At 41.2% G+C, this 18,170-nt stretch overlaps 1 protein-coding gene across 2 annotated transcripts; it reads left to right on the top strand.

Moving 5' to 3' along the window:
• The first annotated feature begins 1,476 nt into the window (after positions 1-1,476).
• Positions 1,477-15,962, top strand: rnf128a (ring finger protein 128a). Of its 2 annotated transcripts, none has more exons than XM_072676666.1 (7): positions 1,477-2,045; positions 8,043-8,287; positions 10,342-10,407; positions 10,923-11,005; positions 11,978-12,074; positions 12,787-12,991; positions 15,131-15,962. In XM_072676666.1, the coding sequence occupies exons 1-7, from the start codon at positions 1,637-1,639 to the stop codon at positions 15,202-15,204; spliced, it is 1,179 nt and encodes a 392-aa protein (XP_072532767.1). In that variant the 5' UTR covers positions 1,477-1,636; the 3' UTR covers positions 15,205-15,962. The 2 variants fall into 2 exon arrangements, with proteins under 2 accessions (XP_072532767.1, XP_072532766.1); XM_072676665.1 differs by having other exon boundaries at positions 10,336-10,407.
• Positions 15,963-18,170: the final 2,208 nt, after the last annotated feature.

The following is an 18,170-nucleotide window of genomic DNA, read 5'->3' as shown; positions in this document are numbered from 1 at the left end:
ATTATTATAAAATAATCTTATAATTATTATATTGTTATCTACAATTGGGTAAAATAATAAAGAAAGAAAGAGTGACTTTTGGAAATCATCCTACTCACAGTAACAGACTAAGACCAGGGGTGCCCAAACTTTTGCATTTCACTGTAGTGTATCATGCAAACACCAGACAAGACAGAAGTCAAGTCTGTGGCTTCAAACATTGCAGGAGTTCACAGAACAGGTCACCATGCTCTCACGTTTGCCTGATTTGCCTTCAGCAGTCCGACGAGAACACGTGACGTACAGAAAAGGAGGCCTAATCAGAACTCTGGGAGGAAACACATCACTGCTGTACAAGAAAAATACCTCATTGCCTGTTACTGGCCGAGATTAAGAGTGTACCTTCGGAAACAGTAACTGTAAAATAGACTCGCATGTACTTTAATCTGGATTGTGTTGCCAGGCAAAGGATGGTTATGGGAAGTGATAAGAAGCCTGTAAAGTTGTAAACTTTATAATTATAATGTTCGTGTTTACTATGGACTTTAAACCAGTGATCTTTTAAAAGATGTCAGATACATAAAAATCATAAAATACAAATCTCATCTGCTCTCAACTGATTCAGAATTAAATGCATATGTAAATCAGGTGATTCAGAGTGGAATCATGTGAAATGGTTAAATGTAGAGAATCTTCACAACACAAATACATTGTATTTACTATCTAAAACTATGAGTCTTCTGGGGTCCTATGTGATGTTGATAATGGTAAAACATCACCAACACCATCTGGAGTGGAGGGGAGGGAGGGAGGGGGGGCGTTGGGGACTATTTTACCCCCTATTTACCACCCTACATGTATCCCTCCACCCAACATCATCTCAAATAGTAAAGCCATGTCTCAGGCATCAGACAACACACTCCTAATGACTTTCTGTGAGGGAGCTTTCAGAGGTTAACTGCTGGCTGGGAGGAACCTTGGACCAAACTGCCATAAAAACATTTAATCACCTCTGATCACACCGTCATAATCAATAAAACAACAGTAGAGTGTTGTTGCTGTTCCTGCTGTGGGTTTGACTGCTAATGCTAAAGCAAATCTATAAGACTAAAGGACAGTATTCGTGTAGTTTATCTATTTACCACAGTTTGGGGTTCCTTCATGTGAGAACAGTGTAAAAAACAGTGAAGATGAGGCTGAACTGCAGCTACAACACACACACACACACACACACACACACACACACACACACCGCCCCAAGTTTTCAGTGTAAACTCATGTCAGACTCTCCTGTTTACTTTCCTAACCTGTGAGTCCTGTGGTTGTCATGGTGACCTGAGTCCGTCGATTGTCTAATCTGGCCCGCCCATCGCAGCGGTTGGAAGAGAACTGTCCAATCATAGCGCTTCCGCTTTGCCGGCCAATGAGCCTCAGCGTGTGGGACAGCGTAGGTGGGTCCTGCCGAACGACAGAGCTCACCTGCGTGCACGGAACCAATCAGCGCAGTACGGCTCAGGTGAGCAGCAGCAGCAGCGGCGGCGGCGTCTGGAGCCTCGAACACGTACTCGCAGTGCGGGAGTGTGTGTTTGTTTTGGTATTTTTGTGTGTTTCTGTCTGTATTTCAGCGAGAGAGTGTGAACTAAGCAGAGCTCGCGACATGTCCGCTCTGCGGTGGCTCGCTTTCGCGTGCCTGGCGCAGGTGTGGTGCTGCGCGCGCGCTTCGACCTTCTGTTCGGCCTACCTGAGCGTGCAGGTGAACCTGAGCTCGGGCGCGCTTCCCGGGAACCTCTCCGTGTGGCGGCGCGAGGCGGCGCTGTTCGGGCGCGAGTCCCCGCACCGCTCGCTGCTGGCCCGCGTACTTCTGGCCGAACCTGTGCACGCCTGCGACCCCGGCACGCGCTTCCGTGGCGCGCACGCGGGCCCCGGCTGGATCGCGCTCATACGGCGGGGGAACGGGTGCACGTTCACAGAGAAGATCAACCGCGCGGCGCTGAAGGGGGCAGCCGCGGCGGTGATCTACAATGAGGACGGAACCGAGAACACCGTCATACAGATGGCACATCCGGGTAAACATACACACTCTGTTATTGCTGTTGGTGCTGGTAATAATAATAATAATAATAATAATATGTAATAATAAATATTATATAATAATAACATTTATTAATATTTAGTGATATTTAATATTAGTGATAGAAGTATTTAGAAATAATACCAATATTAACAAATAATATTATTTTAAAATAAATATTATAATATATTAAATGCTGCTTAGATTTATATATCTGATATTTCTAATTATTATTATTATTATTATATTATATTATATTATATTATTATTACTTTTAATGCAGTGTGTTTACCAGTATGTCATCTGTAATACATTTAATGTTGTTACATGTACATAATGGCACCATTGGTCTTATTATTATTATTATTATCATTATTATTAGTGGTAGTAGTAGTAGTAGTAGTAGTAGTAGTAGTAGTACTGGTATTATAAATATATATTAGACAATTAATAACACACAGTTAATTACATCCAGGTAAACACACACTGAAAATCATAGTAATAAGTTATTGATTATGTAATTACATACATGTAATATTGAATGTAAAGTATTACAGATGGCACAAGTAAATCTTAGTGTCAATATTAAGTTTTAAATAATATTATTTGTTAATATTTCTTAATAATTCTATTACAGTATTAAAGATTAAATACCACAGACAACACATCCATGTAAAATGACCTATTGTATGTTATCTATGCCATTACATGCATTTAATAATATTAATGTTAAATGTTACATAACATCAAACAAAAAAAGATCATATATAAATGCCATAAATATGAAAAAGAAAGTTTAATATCACGGACAGTTAAAATCACGAATAGTTAACAAATAATACTGTATTAGTAGTAGAATGTCTACACACAGCAGTAAGTAAATGCTGGAGTAGTAGTAAAGATGAGATATTCCAGTTTGCAGGTAGAGAGATCAGTGTGTGTATGAAAATGAAGGAGAAGGGTTAATGTTTAATCGAACAGTCGCAGTGTTTAAGGTCGAATGGAGAATTTCAGTTTAGTTTGATAAGGTACACGGTTCAGCACTATGGATATGAGTGACTGTGGCTGATATATATGGTAAAGATGACAGTTGGGTTCTGAATGGTTTGTAGGTTACACTCTGTCCCTCACGTTATTACCTGAGCTGCTAGTACCTCAACACTGTGTGTGTGTGTGTGTGTGTGTGTGTGTGTGTGAGAGAGAGAGAGAGAGAGAGAGAGAGAGAGAGAGAGAAAGAGAAAGAATGAAGTTTAAGGCTGCCAAACCAGTAAGCCGACCTCTGCTGTTTTGTGCTTGTGTGTTAAGGGCAGACTTGGCTGCATTCTTTCCTGGTTAAAACCTGTAAATCATGTTTCCTGATTCAGGCTGGACTGGAGGTTTTGTGTGTGTGTGTGTGTGTGCATGCGCATGCGCATGTGTGTGTAATTATACAGACTGGTGTGTGGGGGTTAAAGTGCTGGACTGATCGATGGTTGTGGAATTTCGGTCAGTGGCAGAAGTAGAGAATTTACATAGACCTACAGATGTTACAAAACACACACACACATACACACACTACCGCTTATAAAACCCACTGTGGATCAAAACATAAAAAACATGTTTCAGTTCCGACCATTTATGAACATCAGCCAAAATCAATGCAAGTGCAACCAAGGCTCTATCTGCTTTCTTCGTAGCATTATACAGTCTCAAAATAATACTGCAGTACACAGTATTACTGTGGGTGGTCCTACATTTACATAGTGCCTATACAATCTCATCCTTATTTTAAAACTGAAAAATTACCAAATGTAGTGGTTACTTTGCTCGTAGGGTTTTAATTTTTTCAATCGGTGGGCTTGTTTTTTCTGCCTGTTTTCGGACAGTCTGATACATCTACACAAACCCTATTCATCCATTACTATGCTATGCTGTTTAAAATTGACAAGCCTCTCAGCCTAAACACATCAAAATATCTGCATCCAAAAGGCTGCTGTCGAACACTGACCCTTGTCTTTAACACCAGAAAGTTGGTGTCCAGTGGATGCAGAAGCGGATGAGTTCCTAAATTCCCAATAAATTACATGACTGCACCTCATCTGAGAGCATCAACACACTGACTTCGGTTCAGAGGAATGAGTTGGTCATTGCCACACCTGAGCCATCATACCTAAACCCCCCGACCGCACCTTCACCCAATCACACCCTAAACTTGCCCACACCTTCACTCTATAACAGCACCTTCACCCCATGACAGCACCTTCACCCCAACCCACCTTACACTTGCCCACACCTTCAACCCATGACAGCACCTTCACCCCATCACACCTTAAACTTGCCCACATCTTCACCTCATGACAGCACCTTCACCCCACCCCAAGTTAAACTTGCTCACACTTTCACCCCCCCAACAGCACATTCACCCCCGACCGCACCTTCACCCCAGCACACCTTACACTTGCCCACACCTTCGTCCCCCGACAGCAGCTTCACCCCATCACATCACCTAAACCCCCCGATCGCACCTTCACCCCATCACACCCTAAACTTGCCCACACCTTCACTCTATAACAGCACCTTCACCCCATGACAGCACCTTCACCCCAACCCACCTTACACTTGCCCACACCTTCATCCCCCGACAGCACCTTCACCCCAGCACACCTTACACTTGCCCACACCTTCGTCCCCCGACAGCAGCTTCACCCCATCACACCTTAAATGTGCCCACACCTTCACCTCACGATAGCACCTTCACCCCATGACGGTACCTTCACCCTATCTCTCCTTAACCTTGCTCACACCTTCACCCCCCGACAGCACTTTCACCCCAAACCACCTTCAGCTCCACCACACCTTAACCTTGATCGCATCTTTACCTCTACCAAACCTTAACCATGACTGCACCTTCACCCTACGACTCCTTAACTTTGACCACACCTTCACCACGTCTTAACCTTGACCAAACCTTAACCATGACTGCACCTTCACCCTACGACTCCTTAACTTTGACCACACCTTCACCACGTCTTAACCTTGACCGCACCTTTACCGCCACCATGTCTTAACCTTGACCAAACCTTCACTGCACTTTAACTTTGACCGAACCTTCACACCACCACACCTTAACCTTGACTGCACCTTCATCACACCACACCTTAACTTTGACTGCATCTTCACCCCTTCCTGACCTTAAATTTGCCCACACCTTCACCCCATCTGTACTTTCACCCCACTCTACCTTCACCTTAAACCATCTTCAACTCAACCACACCTTAACCTTGATCGCATCTTTACCTCTACCAAACCTTAACCATGACTGCACCTTCACCCTACGACTCCTTAACCTTGACCACACCTTCACCATGTCTTAACCTTGACCAAACCTTAACCATGACTGCACCTTCACCCTACGACTCCTTAACCTTGACCACAACTTCACCATGTCTTAACCTTGACCAAACCTTCACCGCACCTTAACTTTGACCGAACCTTCACACCACCACACCTTAACCTTGACTGCACCTTCACCACACCACACCACACCTTAACCTGAACTGCACCATCACCCCACTACTCAGTAACCTTGGCTGCACCTTCACCCCCACCAGACCATAACCTTGACTGCATCTTCACCCCCACCAGACATAACCATGGCAGCACCTTCTCGCCAACCCCCTTGACCTTGACCGCACCTTCACCTCCACTATGCTTTAACCTTCACCACACCTTAACCTTGATAGCACCTTTATCTCACCACATCTTAACCTTAATTCCACGTTCACCCTCACCATACCTTAACCATGGCTGCACCTTCACCCCTGACCATACCATTTACTTCAATCGCACCTTTGCCACAACCACGCTCTGCTATCTTCATAGCATGTCCAGCTCTATCTGTGTTTTTGTGTGGCGAAGAACTGATGCAGCATTCCAGTATTTGTCAGATAATCTCCCTGCGGGTACAGCGGTGTGCGTGTGTGATCCTCAGATGGCTGGACATGACGTCACACACTCACTCAAACTCGCCTCCCACAACACTGCCACCCGGGGCTTCTCTTGCTCTGCAGTGCTGCACCTAGCAGCTGCACCTCTGTGCGCTGACATCCCTTGAGCTGCAAGAACAATACTACCTAACTCCAGTCTCTAGAATCTGCTTGGCCCCGGTGGAACCATGGGTCAGCCCAGGAGCCAGCCAACAGCATTTTAGGGTCAGCATGGGCATGAAATTGGGGCCACACAAGTTCCAACATGAATGGATTAAAACCTTGCTTTGTTGTTGAATAGTAAGAATTTAATGTGGTTGAAATCTTTGTTGAGCGGGTTTAGTGTGAAACACTCCGTTCTAGAGAAATGTATAGGAGCCTGCCTTTTTCACAGCAGTGCTGAATGGAACCAAAGTTAGTACACCACTATTATAAATCACATATCATCAATGGTGGAGGGAGACATGCAGTAAACGCAGCAAAAACAGTCTCAAAAATCGTTCCCAAAGAAAATGTGTTTGTTTAGGTTTGCCACTATTTTCCCCATCATCATTACTAAGAAGATATGTGGGTTAACTGGTAATATAGGATTATAAATAACTGGCTATATTTGTGTAGTCTTATCACTACCACTATGAAGAAAACCCAATCAGTGAGATTGGGTACAATTTACCATTTTACACCAAACCCCACTCTGAATGCATTCATTTCAGCCACTGAATTACACAGAGGATTTTAGGGATGGAGTTGGTGGGTGGAGTTTCCCTTTAAGACACAATGTCTTTACACCAACTCTTGCACTTCGAGACAATCCGTTTTACCGGCCTCTTTCGTTGTCATTCATGTTGTGGTCATTAAATGACCGCCAGTACCTACAGAGACCTCCAGTTCCAACTACCCTGCTGGACACAAAGTGGGCTGTATTCTCTTCCATTCCCCCAGTTCCTTCAGTATCAATCTAAAAAAGTCCACTGACCCAGAAAACCACATAGTGCTGCTGGGGAAAGTGAGTGACCCTGATGCTACATTCTCCATCCGCTGAAACACCCTGTTCCTGATCCAGTTCAGACATGCAGAGCTTCTAGCTTTTCCAGCATTACAGCGTACCTGGCTGCTCTTTCTCTCTTTCACTCCTCGCTCTTCATATGACTGTTTATGGCGAGGACAACTGCACTCTGAAATCACTACGCTGGCTTTCGTTAGTTATAGATCTTACAGTGCTGCTACTGGTCTATAAGTAACTAAATGATCCAGACCCAAAATACATCACTGATATGTTTAGAGATCTGGAATCCATGGAGATTCACAGACACAGGTCAGCTAGTTGAGCCTTGAGTCCAAACTAAAGTAGTGCAAGCAAATTTTAAAATCCAGGTTAAAAACATTTCTGTTCACATGGCCTGACAGCCGCACTTTACCTTCAACACTGCACTTTTAGCTTGGAGCATTAACAGATGTAGAGTCATGTAGAGACCTGACTTTGCATATATCCTATCATTCGTCATCAGTGAGTCCTCTGAGGAGCTGTGGAGGGTGTGTATTTTGAATGTTTAAAGGAACAGGACGGAATAGTTTCTGGGAGATTGATCAGCAGTTTGACTGAAACCTGTTGCTGGTCAGCTAATCAGTAAGTAGATCCCGGGATCACTCTGGATAGCGGGGCCGTTGCTATAGGGGTCCAGTCTGCGGCCGACTGATGATTGCCTCACCACTGTCTCTCGTCTTCAGCAAACATTGCAGGAACACTGAGCACACGCTACAGCTCACAAACGCTCTCACAACAGTCATCTACTGTCGGACCCTGTCAGGCTGTTGGTCAGTGACGGGAGCTCACTGTTGCCTGTAGCCTGTCAAGTTCCACACGAACACAAACAAGTTATGCTGCATTAACACAAATGAACTAAACTGTGTTAATTAGAAGTGAGCGAGGTGGATATTAAAAATCAAGCACCAGCAGAAGTGCATTTCATAGAAAGATCTCCATGGTTATATCCATAGGTTTATGTGTTCTGTGTGTGTGTGTGCAGGCACTAGCATCATAGCAGTGATGATGGGTAATGTGGGCGGCACTGTGCTGGCCCAGCTGCTGCGAGAAGGTGTGCCCGTTACCATGGCAATAGAGGTGGGGCGGGTTTACGAGCCGATGATGAGTCATTACTCCATCTTCCTCATCTCTGTGTCCTTCATCGTCATCACCACTGCAACCGTCGCATACTTTATCTACTACACCGCTCGAAGACTGTACAGAACCAGAATGCAGAACCGCAAACAGGTACACAATTTTTTTTTTTTTACTATGACCAGAACTCCACCCATTTTCCTAAAAGTCTCTGTATAGTTTGGGTACTATCTAGCATTTCCCACATGCCACTTGGAAGAATGGCCCAGAAGTAGTCCAGATGCAGTTTATGGAGCCCATAAACAGCACCATATAGCATAATAATGGAAACGAAAACAATGACATTATTATATAGTTTATACAGTTGTGATAGTAATCGATTACAATACAACTGCTGTGTAGTATTTACTACTATATCTGTCTGCTACAGATGTGAGAGGGGAACAGCATCTCACCCACCTTTAAACCAATACTGTCAGAACTGACGCACCACTCAACCACTAGTTTAAAAACTACATCTAGTTTGAAATTTCTCTTTGTGCCAAGTGCATCTGCCCTACTTCTGGGGTATCATTCCTGGGCTTGTAGGAAATGCTAGATGTGCCCATAAAGCTATCAGTAAAGCATGTGGTGCATGCTAAGTAATGTGATGAACGCTGGTTAATAAAAACATTTATAAACACTTCAGAACTGATTAAACTCTTTAATACACACACACATAATAAAATAGGACATGCATTGAGGTCACATAGCTAATGCTGAGGAGTGTGTGTCTGTGTGTAACAGGAGTAGCTTGGTGGCTGTAATGCTGAGTTTCCCTTTTAAAATATTAACGCGTGTGTGTGTGTGTGTGTGTGTGTGTTTATTTCCCGCTCTGATTCCCCTGAACATTCACTGAGTGCTGGGATTGTTGCTCAGCAGCGAAAACACAAACACCATATACTTTCTCTCTCTCTCTGTCTCTGTCTCTCTCTCTTTCTCACGTGTTGGATTAAAGAAACAGTTCTAGGAGAGTAATCAAAGCGTTGCTAACAAACACTAGACCACCACCAATCTCATCTTAGTAAACACACTTCCAAAACTTCCTTTACTTGTTTCAGAGGTCTGTCAAATCTGTCTACCTAAACAAGTTTTAAAACATCATAGCTGCATCTAGAGCTGGGCAATATGACAATATTGTATCATGATAAATTCTATTATTATATATGATAACAATATGCTAGTACATGGAGGATACTGTTGGTGCTTAATAAACATTGATCAGCTGCAGGCTTCATTACTAACAGTGTAATTAGACTGGTTTAAATTGGAGGAAAAGCAGCAGATGTTGAGTATAAATTACTGTATTCAGTACAGGAGAGTATCTGAGTAGTAGTTTATAAGGATCTGTCGCTACTGATGTGTTTAGTCTGTGATTACATGTATTGTGATAAATATCGTGTGGAGAGAAAAAAGTCTTTAAAAATCGTGATATAGTATTTTTACCATATCGCCCAGCCCTAGCTGCATCTTATTAACATAGCCAAAAGTGTAATTACAAATGTCTATTACCAGAGAATGGTCCCAGGAGTTTGTAGTTAGTTGTGTAGAAGTTGTGTAGTTACTGAGTAATACACTGTACTGCGTAATAAGCCTTTCTACGTTGAGGGGTTGAAGGATCATTAGTCAAATTTCTCTTCCTTACTGATTTAAAACTGTGTTGTTTATAATTAAAAATAATAGAAATGGCGTCAGTATGTGTATTAGGTGCCAGATAGCACCCCAAACCAGATGCTTGGATACGTGCCCTACATAGCTGTAGGCAAAAAACACAATATGCTGGCCAAAAATGTAAAAAGGGGGAAAAAATGCCAGAAAGGAAAATGGTAAATTTATACCCAGAGGGGACGAAGTTGAATGCAGAATTAGTGACGTTCCTCCTAGACAGGTAAATTTGACACAGGTAGTGACCCATAATCTCATGGGATACGTTTGACAGTGGTCACAGCAGCTAATTGTTATGAGTGAACCGTTATAAGTGTTCATAATTAGTTTTATAATTTATAAATAAGAGATGAGTAAACAAATGTGTGTGTGTGTGTGTGTGTTTACAAAGATGGTGAGCATCTCCTGTTGTAAACTAAAGAAACACTACTTCTGCAGTCAGAGATTGATCATGTTACTTTTTTCACCAAATGTTTGTGTGTGTGATTCTTCTTCAGAAACAGCTGAAAGCAAAGGCTAAGAAGGCGATTGGTCATCTCCAGCTCCGCACACTCAAACACGGAGACAAGGTAACCATTTGTGCAAGTGAGAAAGGTCGTCCTCTCTAAAATGGTCTTCCTTATTTACATAAAACAGAAACAGTATAAATGTACTGTGACGAGTTCAGGTGGCGGTGGTGGTTGGTGGAGAATGAAGGTGTCTGGGAAGAGAGTACGACCAGTGTATGGTACAGAATAGCAGTGATTGGTGGAGAATGGAGGAGTTTGGGCAAGGAATAGTGGTGATTGGTGGAAAATAATAGTGGTTGGTGGAGATGACTATTTGGTGGAGAATTGGGGTGTTTGGGCAGAGAATGAGGGTGTTTGAAAAATGGTGGAGAATAGCGATTGCTGAAGAATGACTATTTGAGTGGAGAACTAAGGAGATTTGAGGTTTGGTTAACAATTGGCGGTATTTGGTGGAGAATAGCAGTGTTTGGGCAAAGAATGGTTGTGGTTGGTTTAATTGATAAATTGGCCAGTGGAATTGACAGTTTTCGAGGATACGACTGAAAAGTAAAATAACTGTGTGTGTGTGTGTGTAGGAGACTGGGCCTGATGCTGATTCCTGTGCAGTGTGTATTGAAGCATATAAACCTGGAGATGTTCTCTCAGTCCTCACCTGCAGGTATGTCTTTAGGGTCTGAAATCTAATGTAGCTAAACAGTAATGGAAGCTTCTACCCTACCAGTTAGCACTGGTGCTACGAGGCTAATGTCGCTACATAGTAATGGAAGCTTATGGACCCCTATAATCACTATAGCATTATGGCAAATGTAGATAACAGCTATTTAAAGCTTATACCTCTCAAGTTGGCACTGGAAACTATGAGGATAATGTAGCTAACAGGCAATGTGAGCTTATACCCCACCAATTAGCATTAATGCTCCCAGGTTAATGTAGTTAAAGGTTGCTCAGTGCTTAATGTTAAATTTGGATATGGGCAGTGGTGCCTTCTGCCTGTACTCTGTGTTCATTTCTGTGTTCATGTTGTATTTGTGCACGTTCTCTGAAAGCTAGCGGATGCAGGCAGAATGGCGCAGTACCACTAGAAATTGTCAGGGCAGTGTAGCTAACAGTGAAACACGACCACTGTCATGTGGACGTGATGAAAACCCAACTCTGGCAAAAAAGAAACTTATTATAGCGGAACTATTTTACACTTCTCTTACAAACGCTTACACCACTTCCCTTTTTAGTAGTATGGATATTATCACAACTTCCTCCACTGCTGCCATGTTTGAAGATGTGAGAACCATTCGACTCTGTACTGCCCTCTATGTTCACATTCATTCATTCAACATTCATTCCAGCGTAAAGGCAGTGACGGTTACAACGTTAGAATAGACATTTATGTACGAAAGAGTATAAATGAGCCACAAGACTATACTGCACTGTCACTGAACCAGTTTAACAGACTGACATCAGTATTGTTTACAGTGGAGGAAGAAGTGTGTATGTTTGGCTATGAAACTCAGTCATCCTCCAGCAATTCGGGTCATGTGGTTTAGAGATAAAGAAAGAGACTGTTCTCGGAATGAAACTGACTGAAGGTCACTAAAGGAGACTAAGGTGTGTGTGTGTGTGTTTGTGTGTGCAGTCATTTCTTCCATAAGGTATGTGTTGAGCCATGGCTGTTGGAACACAGGACCTGTCCAATGTGCAAGTGTGATGTCCTTAAAGCCCTGGGGGTGGAGGTGAGAACTGCTGTATGCGTTTCGCTGCGTTATGTTCTAGGTACCTGGAAAAGTGATGCTTTCATTTCTGACAGTAAAAAAAAAGGTTGGTCTTATGGTTGAATATTGATTGTGGTGTAGAATATCTGGCAACTTAAAGACAGATGGGTAGAGACAGTAAAAGAATGACCGGATTAATGGCACATCGCTGTTAGCCAGCTTAAGACCTTGTACTGACCTTTCTAAAATCTTCAGCATGAATATCCGTGAGAAGTGTAGGCTGATAGATTTATTATCTGGAGTATTTTTAAAGTATTTTAGAAATAGTTTCTTTTCCCGTTAAACAATTTTGGGCATATATGTAGGGTTTGTTTCTGCTTCTGGTGGGCGGGTTTAAGAAGCATTTATATTGTCAGTCAGTCCTACTGACATGTTGGTCTTCTAAGGCATGAATAAATTATTAATAAACGTTATACGTTATAAATTCCCCATAATTCCTACTCTTATGGAACGTCTCTCATCCAAAACAGTTGCCAGTCATTAGATTCGTCACCTTTTTACCTTTCAAATATTTAACTGAAGTCAGTTAGTGTGTGCACACGAGTGTACACAGAAAAGACCTCAGAACACAAAAAATTATAAAATGTAATTAATGCAAATGTAAAAAATGGATGTTCTAAATTTTCCCCAAAAATTTAACATTTTCTCTCTCATTCTGTCTGTCTGTCTGTAGTTGGAGGAGGAAGAGTCTCCACCTGATTTTCTTTCTCACAGCACTGAGGACTCTCATACACACACTCACACACATGGCGACGGTGTGGCTCACACACATGTTGACAGTGTGTCTTATACACTCACTGACGATGTGTCGAACACACAGAGCGATGCCGCATCTTCAGGATATGAATCCATAAACTCAGCGGGTGAAGCACACAGTGGTGAGACACACACACCTACACACACCAGTACCGTACGCTGGGTGTGATTGCTGTGTGGTGGGTGTGAGTACTGTATGGTGAGTGGTATGAGTGTGATTACTATGTGGTGTGTGTGTGTGTGTGTGTGTGTGTGTGTGAGTACCGTATGGTGAGTCGTGTGTAGTGAGTGTGATTACTATGTGGTTGATGTATGAGTACTGTGTGTGTGTGTGTGTGGTATGTGGTGTAAGTGTGATTTACTATGTGGTAAGTATCAAATTATAGATTATACTTTAGTTTGCCTAGCAACCAAAGTTTACAATGAGCTCAAATCAATGTGATTGTTTCCCAAAAGCCTTCTTAGTCTCCAAAACTAAAAAAATAATTTTAAGCAGTTCTTTGTTGCATCTACATCTGTGCTGGAAAGGCACCGCCAGTCGGAAGCTAATCCATTTACATGATTTTTCTTATTATTATACCACAAAAGTATTACTAGACAAAAAAATATTGTGGAAATAAGAACTTTATTTTTAAAAATGCATATTGTATATCAAGTGAATAACGTGCATTAACTACGTAACATAACTACTAGGATGGTCATTATTTATAATACAATTATTTAAACTACAGAATAAAGGAATTTCTTCTCATGTCAAATGTCATAAAAATGTCTAGGAAGAGTTTTATAAGTTTTGATCATTGTTTATTAATTTATGTATTGGTTACATAATGTGTGCAGTACTGATTTAACAGAATACACTATTACACTGTATGGATATATTGTACATCCCAATGAGTTTTTCTATAAAGTGAAAACAACAAAAAATGTAGAATTTAAATCTTGTAAATATGAAAAACAAGTAGATGTTTTTTACTCAAAAGAGAAAGCTTTTTAAACCCATGTTAATGTCTAGATGGCTAAATAGTTAATAGCTAAAATGGTATAACTGATCATAACAAATTTTAGATGAAATCATATTGAGTGAAATTAACTCACATTCATTACAAACCAATAATAAAACAATATATTATTTAGGTTAGGGTTGTTGAGCTAGGGTGTTGAGTGCTGTATGGTGGTGTGTGAGTACTGTGTGTAGAGGGCTGTATGGTGGTGTGTGAGTACTATGTGTAGAGGGCTGTGTGTTGAGTGCTGTATGGTGGTGTGTGAGTACTGTGTGTTGAGTGCTGTATACTGGTGTGTGGTTAGTGTGTGAGTACTGTGTGTAGAGGGCTGTATGGTGGTGTGTGAGTACTGTGTGTAGAGGGCTGTATACTGGTGTGTGGTTAGTGTGTGAGTACTGTGTGTAGAGGGCTGTATGGTGGTGTGTGAGTACTGTGTGTAGAGGGCTGTATGGTGGTGTGTGGTTAGTGTGTGTGTACTGTGTGTAGAGGGCTGTATACTGGTGTGTGGTTAGTGTGTAGAGCGCTGTATGGTGGTGTGTTGTTAGTGTGTGAGTACTGTGTGTAGAGGGCTGTGTGATGGTGTGTGGTTAGTGTGTGAGTACTGTGTGTTGAGTACTGTATGGTGGTGTGTGGTTAGTGTGTGAGTACTGTGTGTAGAGGGCTGTGTGATGGTGTGTGGTTAGTGTGCGAGTACTGTGTGTTGAGTACTGTATGGTGGTGTGTGGTTAGTGTGTGAGTACTGTGTGTAGAGTGCTGTATGGTGGTGTGTTGAGTGCTGTATGGTGGTGTGTTGTTAGTGTGTGAGTACTGTGTGTAGAGGGCTGTGTGATGGTGTGTGGTTAGTGTGTGAGTACTGTGTGTTGAGTACTGTATGGTGGTGTGTGGTTAGTGTGTGAGTACTGTGTGTAGAGGGCTGTGTGATGGTGTGTGGTTAGTGTGCGAGTACTGTGTGTTGAGTACTGTATGGTGGTGTGTGGTTAGTGTGTGAGTACTGTGTGTAGAGTGCTGTATGGTGGTGTGTTGAGTGCTGTATGGTGGTGTGTTGTTAGTGTGAGTACTGTGTGTAGAGGGCTGTATGATGTTGTGTGGTTAGTTTGTGAGTACTGTGTGTAGAGGGCTGTATGGTGGTGTGTGGTTAGTGTGTGGGTACTGTGAGTGGTGTGTGTGTGTATCATGGTTTTGGTTAGGAAAAAAACTTCCGTTTATCTGATGTGTCCGATGTGTCTGAAAGTGCACTGTTGTTTGATTGGTCCACAGGTTTGGAGGTAGTATGTGTGGAGACGCAGCCTCATTACGACAACCCCGCCTTCGAAAGGGATGCCCGAAGCTAGAAAATTCCAGATCACGCCCAATACACACATACACACTTGGAAATTTTGGAGTTTTTTGCTGACAGTGAGGAGATAGATACACATATTCGAGTACACTAAGAAATGATAATTAAGTTAATTTCTTAAACCATACACACAAACACACACTTTTACAGGTGTGACTTTAAGCACTTTGTTCTCAGGTGTGTTTATTACGGTTTACTGAGCCAGTTCATTATTTGATGTTAGTTTGTATTTCTCTATAGATCTGTTTAGTTTTTAACTCTGCTGTGTATGTTTGTGTGTGTGTGTGTGTGTGTGTGTGTGTGGTAAATGATTAAGTTGATTTTGAGCCTCACTTGCAACCATACAGCAGTCACATGGCCTTCCACAGGCACAGCAATAACAGTTGAACACCTGCCCTGTGTTACAGCGCCCCCTGCTGGACCTTCAGGCCTTTACCTCACACGTTTGTGTTCTCTCTCTCTCTCTCTCTCTCTCTCTCTCTCTCTCTCTGATATTTAAATTTCCATTTTATTCTCACTTTGGATTTATTTTTTTTATCATAATGAATGAATATACGTGTGTGTGTGTGTGTGTGTGTGTGTGTGTGTGTGTGTGTGTGCGTGCGCGCGTGCATGTGTGTGCGTGCATGTGTTTTCACTGTGTGACCTTTCTGGTTTTTGCTGAAGCTGATTTGAATATTTAAATAAGGGCTGAATGTACGATGGAGTTGATTATAATTATGTGAAAAATAAACTGCTTTTAAGAAGAAAGTATCTGATGTAAGATTGTGTGTGTATGTGTGTAGGTGAGAGAGAGAGAGAGAATGAGAATATTACCATTATGATTGTTAGTTTATATTAGTATTACACTTACTATTAGGTTTAGTTTCTATTAGTCAAGTCAAGAGGATTTATTGTCATTTCAACTATATACAGAGTACACAGTGAAACGAAACAACGTTCTTCCCGGACCATGGTGCACACAACACAGTGCAGAAACACAAGTGCAGACAGTACAGACAAGACACAGAGTGCAAATTAGAAAGTGTAAATTAATAAGACAGAGACTGAGACAGTAGTGGGAAGCAGAGCTGTGCAATAAAATGTGCATACTCTGCTACATACTGTGTTACACTTACAGTTAGTGGTAGTTACTATTAGTGTTACACTGACTATTAGGTTTAGTTTCTATTAGTGTTACACTTATGGTTAGTTGTAGTTATTATAAGTGTTACACTGACTATTAGGTTTAGTTTCTATTAGTGTTACACTTACGGTAAGTTGTAGTTATTATAAGTGTTACACTGACTATTAGGTTTCGTTTCTATTAGTGTTACACTTATGGTTAGTTGTAGTTATTATAAGTGTTACACTGACTATTAGGTTTAGTTTCTATTAGTGTTACACTTATGGTTAGTTGTAGTTATTATTAGTGTTACACTGACTATTAGGTTTAGTTTCTATTAGTGTTACACTTATGGTTAGTTGTAGTTATTATAAGTGTTACACTGACTATTAGGTTTAGTTTCTATTAGTGTTACACTTACGGTAAGTTGTAGTTATTATAAGTGTTACACTGACTATTAGGTTTCGTTTCTATTAGTGTTACACTTATGGTTAGTTGTAGTTATTATAAGTGTTACACTGACTATTAGGTTTCGTTTCTATTAGTGTTACACTTATGGTTAGTTGTAGTTATTATAAGTGTTACACTGACTATTAGGTTTAGTTTCTATTAGTGTTACACTTACGGTAAGTTGTAGTTATTATAAGTGTTACACTGACTATTAGGTTTCGTTTCTATTAGTGTTACACTTATGGTTAGTTGTAGTTATTATTAGTGTTACACTGACTATTAGGTTTAGTTTCTATTAGTGTTACACTTATGGTTAGTTGTAGTTATTATAAGTGTTACACTGACTATTAGGTTTAGTTTCTATTAGTGTTACACTTACGGTAAGTTGTAGTTATTATAAGTGTTACACTGACTATTAGGTTTAGTTTCTATTAGTGTTACACTTATGGTTAGTTGTAGTTATTATAAGTGTTACACTGACTATTAGGTTTAGTTTCTATTAGTGTTACACTTACGGTAAGTTGTAGTTATTATAAGTGTTACACTGACTATTAGGTTTCGTTTCTATTAGTGTTACACTTATGGTTAGTTGTAGTTATTATTAGTGTTACACTGACTATTAGGTTTAGTTTCTATTAGTGTTACACTTATGGTTAGTTGTAGTTATTATAAGTGTTACACTGACTATTAGGTTTAGTTTCTATTAGTGTTACACTTACGGTAAGTTGTAGTTATTATAAGTGTTACACTGACTATTAGGTTTAGTTTCTATTAGTGTTACACTTACGGTAAGTTGTAGTTATTCTAAGTGTTACACTGACTATTAGGTTTAGTTTCTATTAGTGTTACACTTATGGTAAGTTGTAGTTACTGACTGAACTGTTAAACTAGCTGAAGTGGTTAATCTTGTGGTCAGTGGTGGTTTAAAGCTGTAAAGAACTGCTTTACTATTAAATACATTATTCAAATAACTCTTAGCATCATTCCCTTTAGTATTATTATACTACTGTGTTGCATTGTTATATGTAATGGTACTGATACGATGTAAAAAGTATTGCATTATTATTCAGCAGAAGATTATTCATCAATGGTAGGCCAAGACATGTGGCACCAGCCACTGTGTCAGGGCGGTCACTGCAGTATGTGGGCCAGGTTCGGCCCGAGGTTCTCCATGACTGTCAGCCACAGCACTTGGAGCTTAGAGAGGGTCTGTATGTGTATGTGCTCTACATACCTGTACAGATGTCTACTACATTTATACAGTTTGCACTGCACGAAAACCCCTTGTAACGGGACAGAAGCGAGGTGTTGTGGCTGTGGTTGTGGAAGTGAAGGGTGAAGGTTAAAGTGCAGAAGCAGAGCTGCAGATACTGTGGCGGAGCAGCACAGTCCTCTAAAACTGCATT

The sequence above is a fragment of the Salminus brasiliensis genome, chromosome 1 (genome assembly GCF_030463535.1).
Source record: "Salminus brasiliensis chromosome 1, fSalBra1.hap2, whole genome shotgun sequence".
In the NCBI taxonomy this organism is placed as follows: Eukaryota; Metazoa; Chordata; class Actinopteri; order Characiformes; family Bryconidae; genus Salminus; species Salminus brasiliensis.
This window is presented reverse-complemented; position numbering and strand designations above follow the sequence as displayed.

Excerpts from the sequence above, each read along its gene's own strand:
- rnf128a (XM_072676665.1), top strand. The coding sequence starts at position 1,637 with ATGTCCGCTCTGCGGTGGCTCGCTTTCGCGTGCCTGGCGCAGGTGTGG. Across the intron at positions 10,408-10,922 it reads CACTCAAACACGGAGACAAG|GAGACTGGGCCTGATGCTGA; the intron begins GTAACCATTTGT and ends GTGTGTGTGTAG. Across the intron at positions 11,006-11,977 it reads CTCTCAGTCCTCACCTGCAG|TCATTTCTTCCATAAGGTAT; the intron begins GTATGTCTTTAG and ends TTGTGTGTGCAG.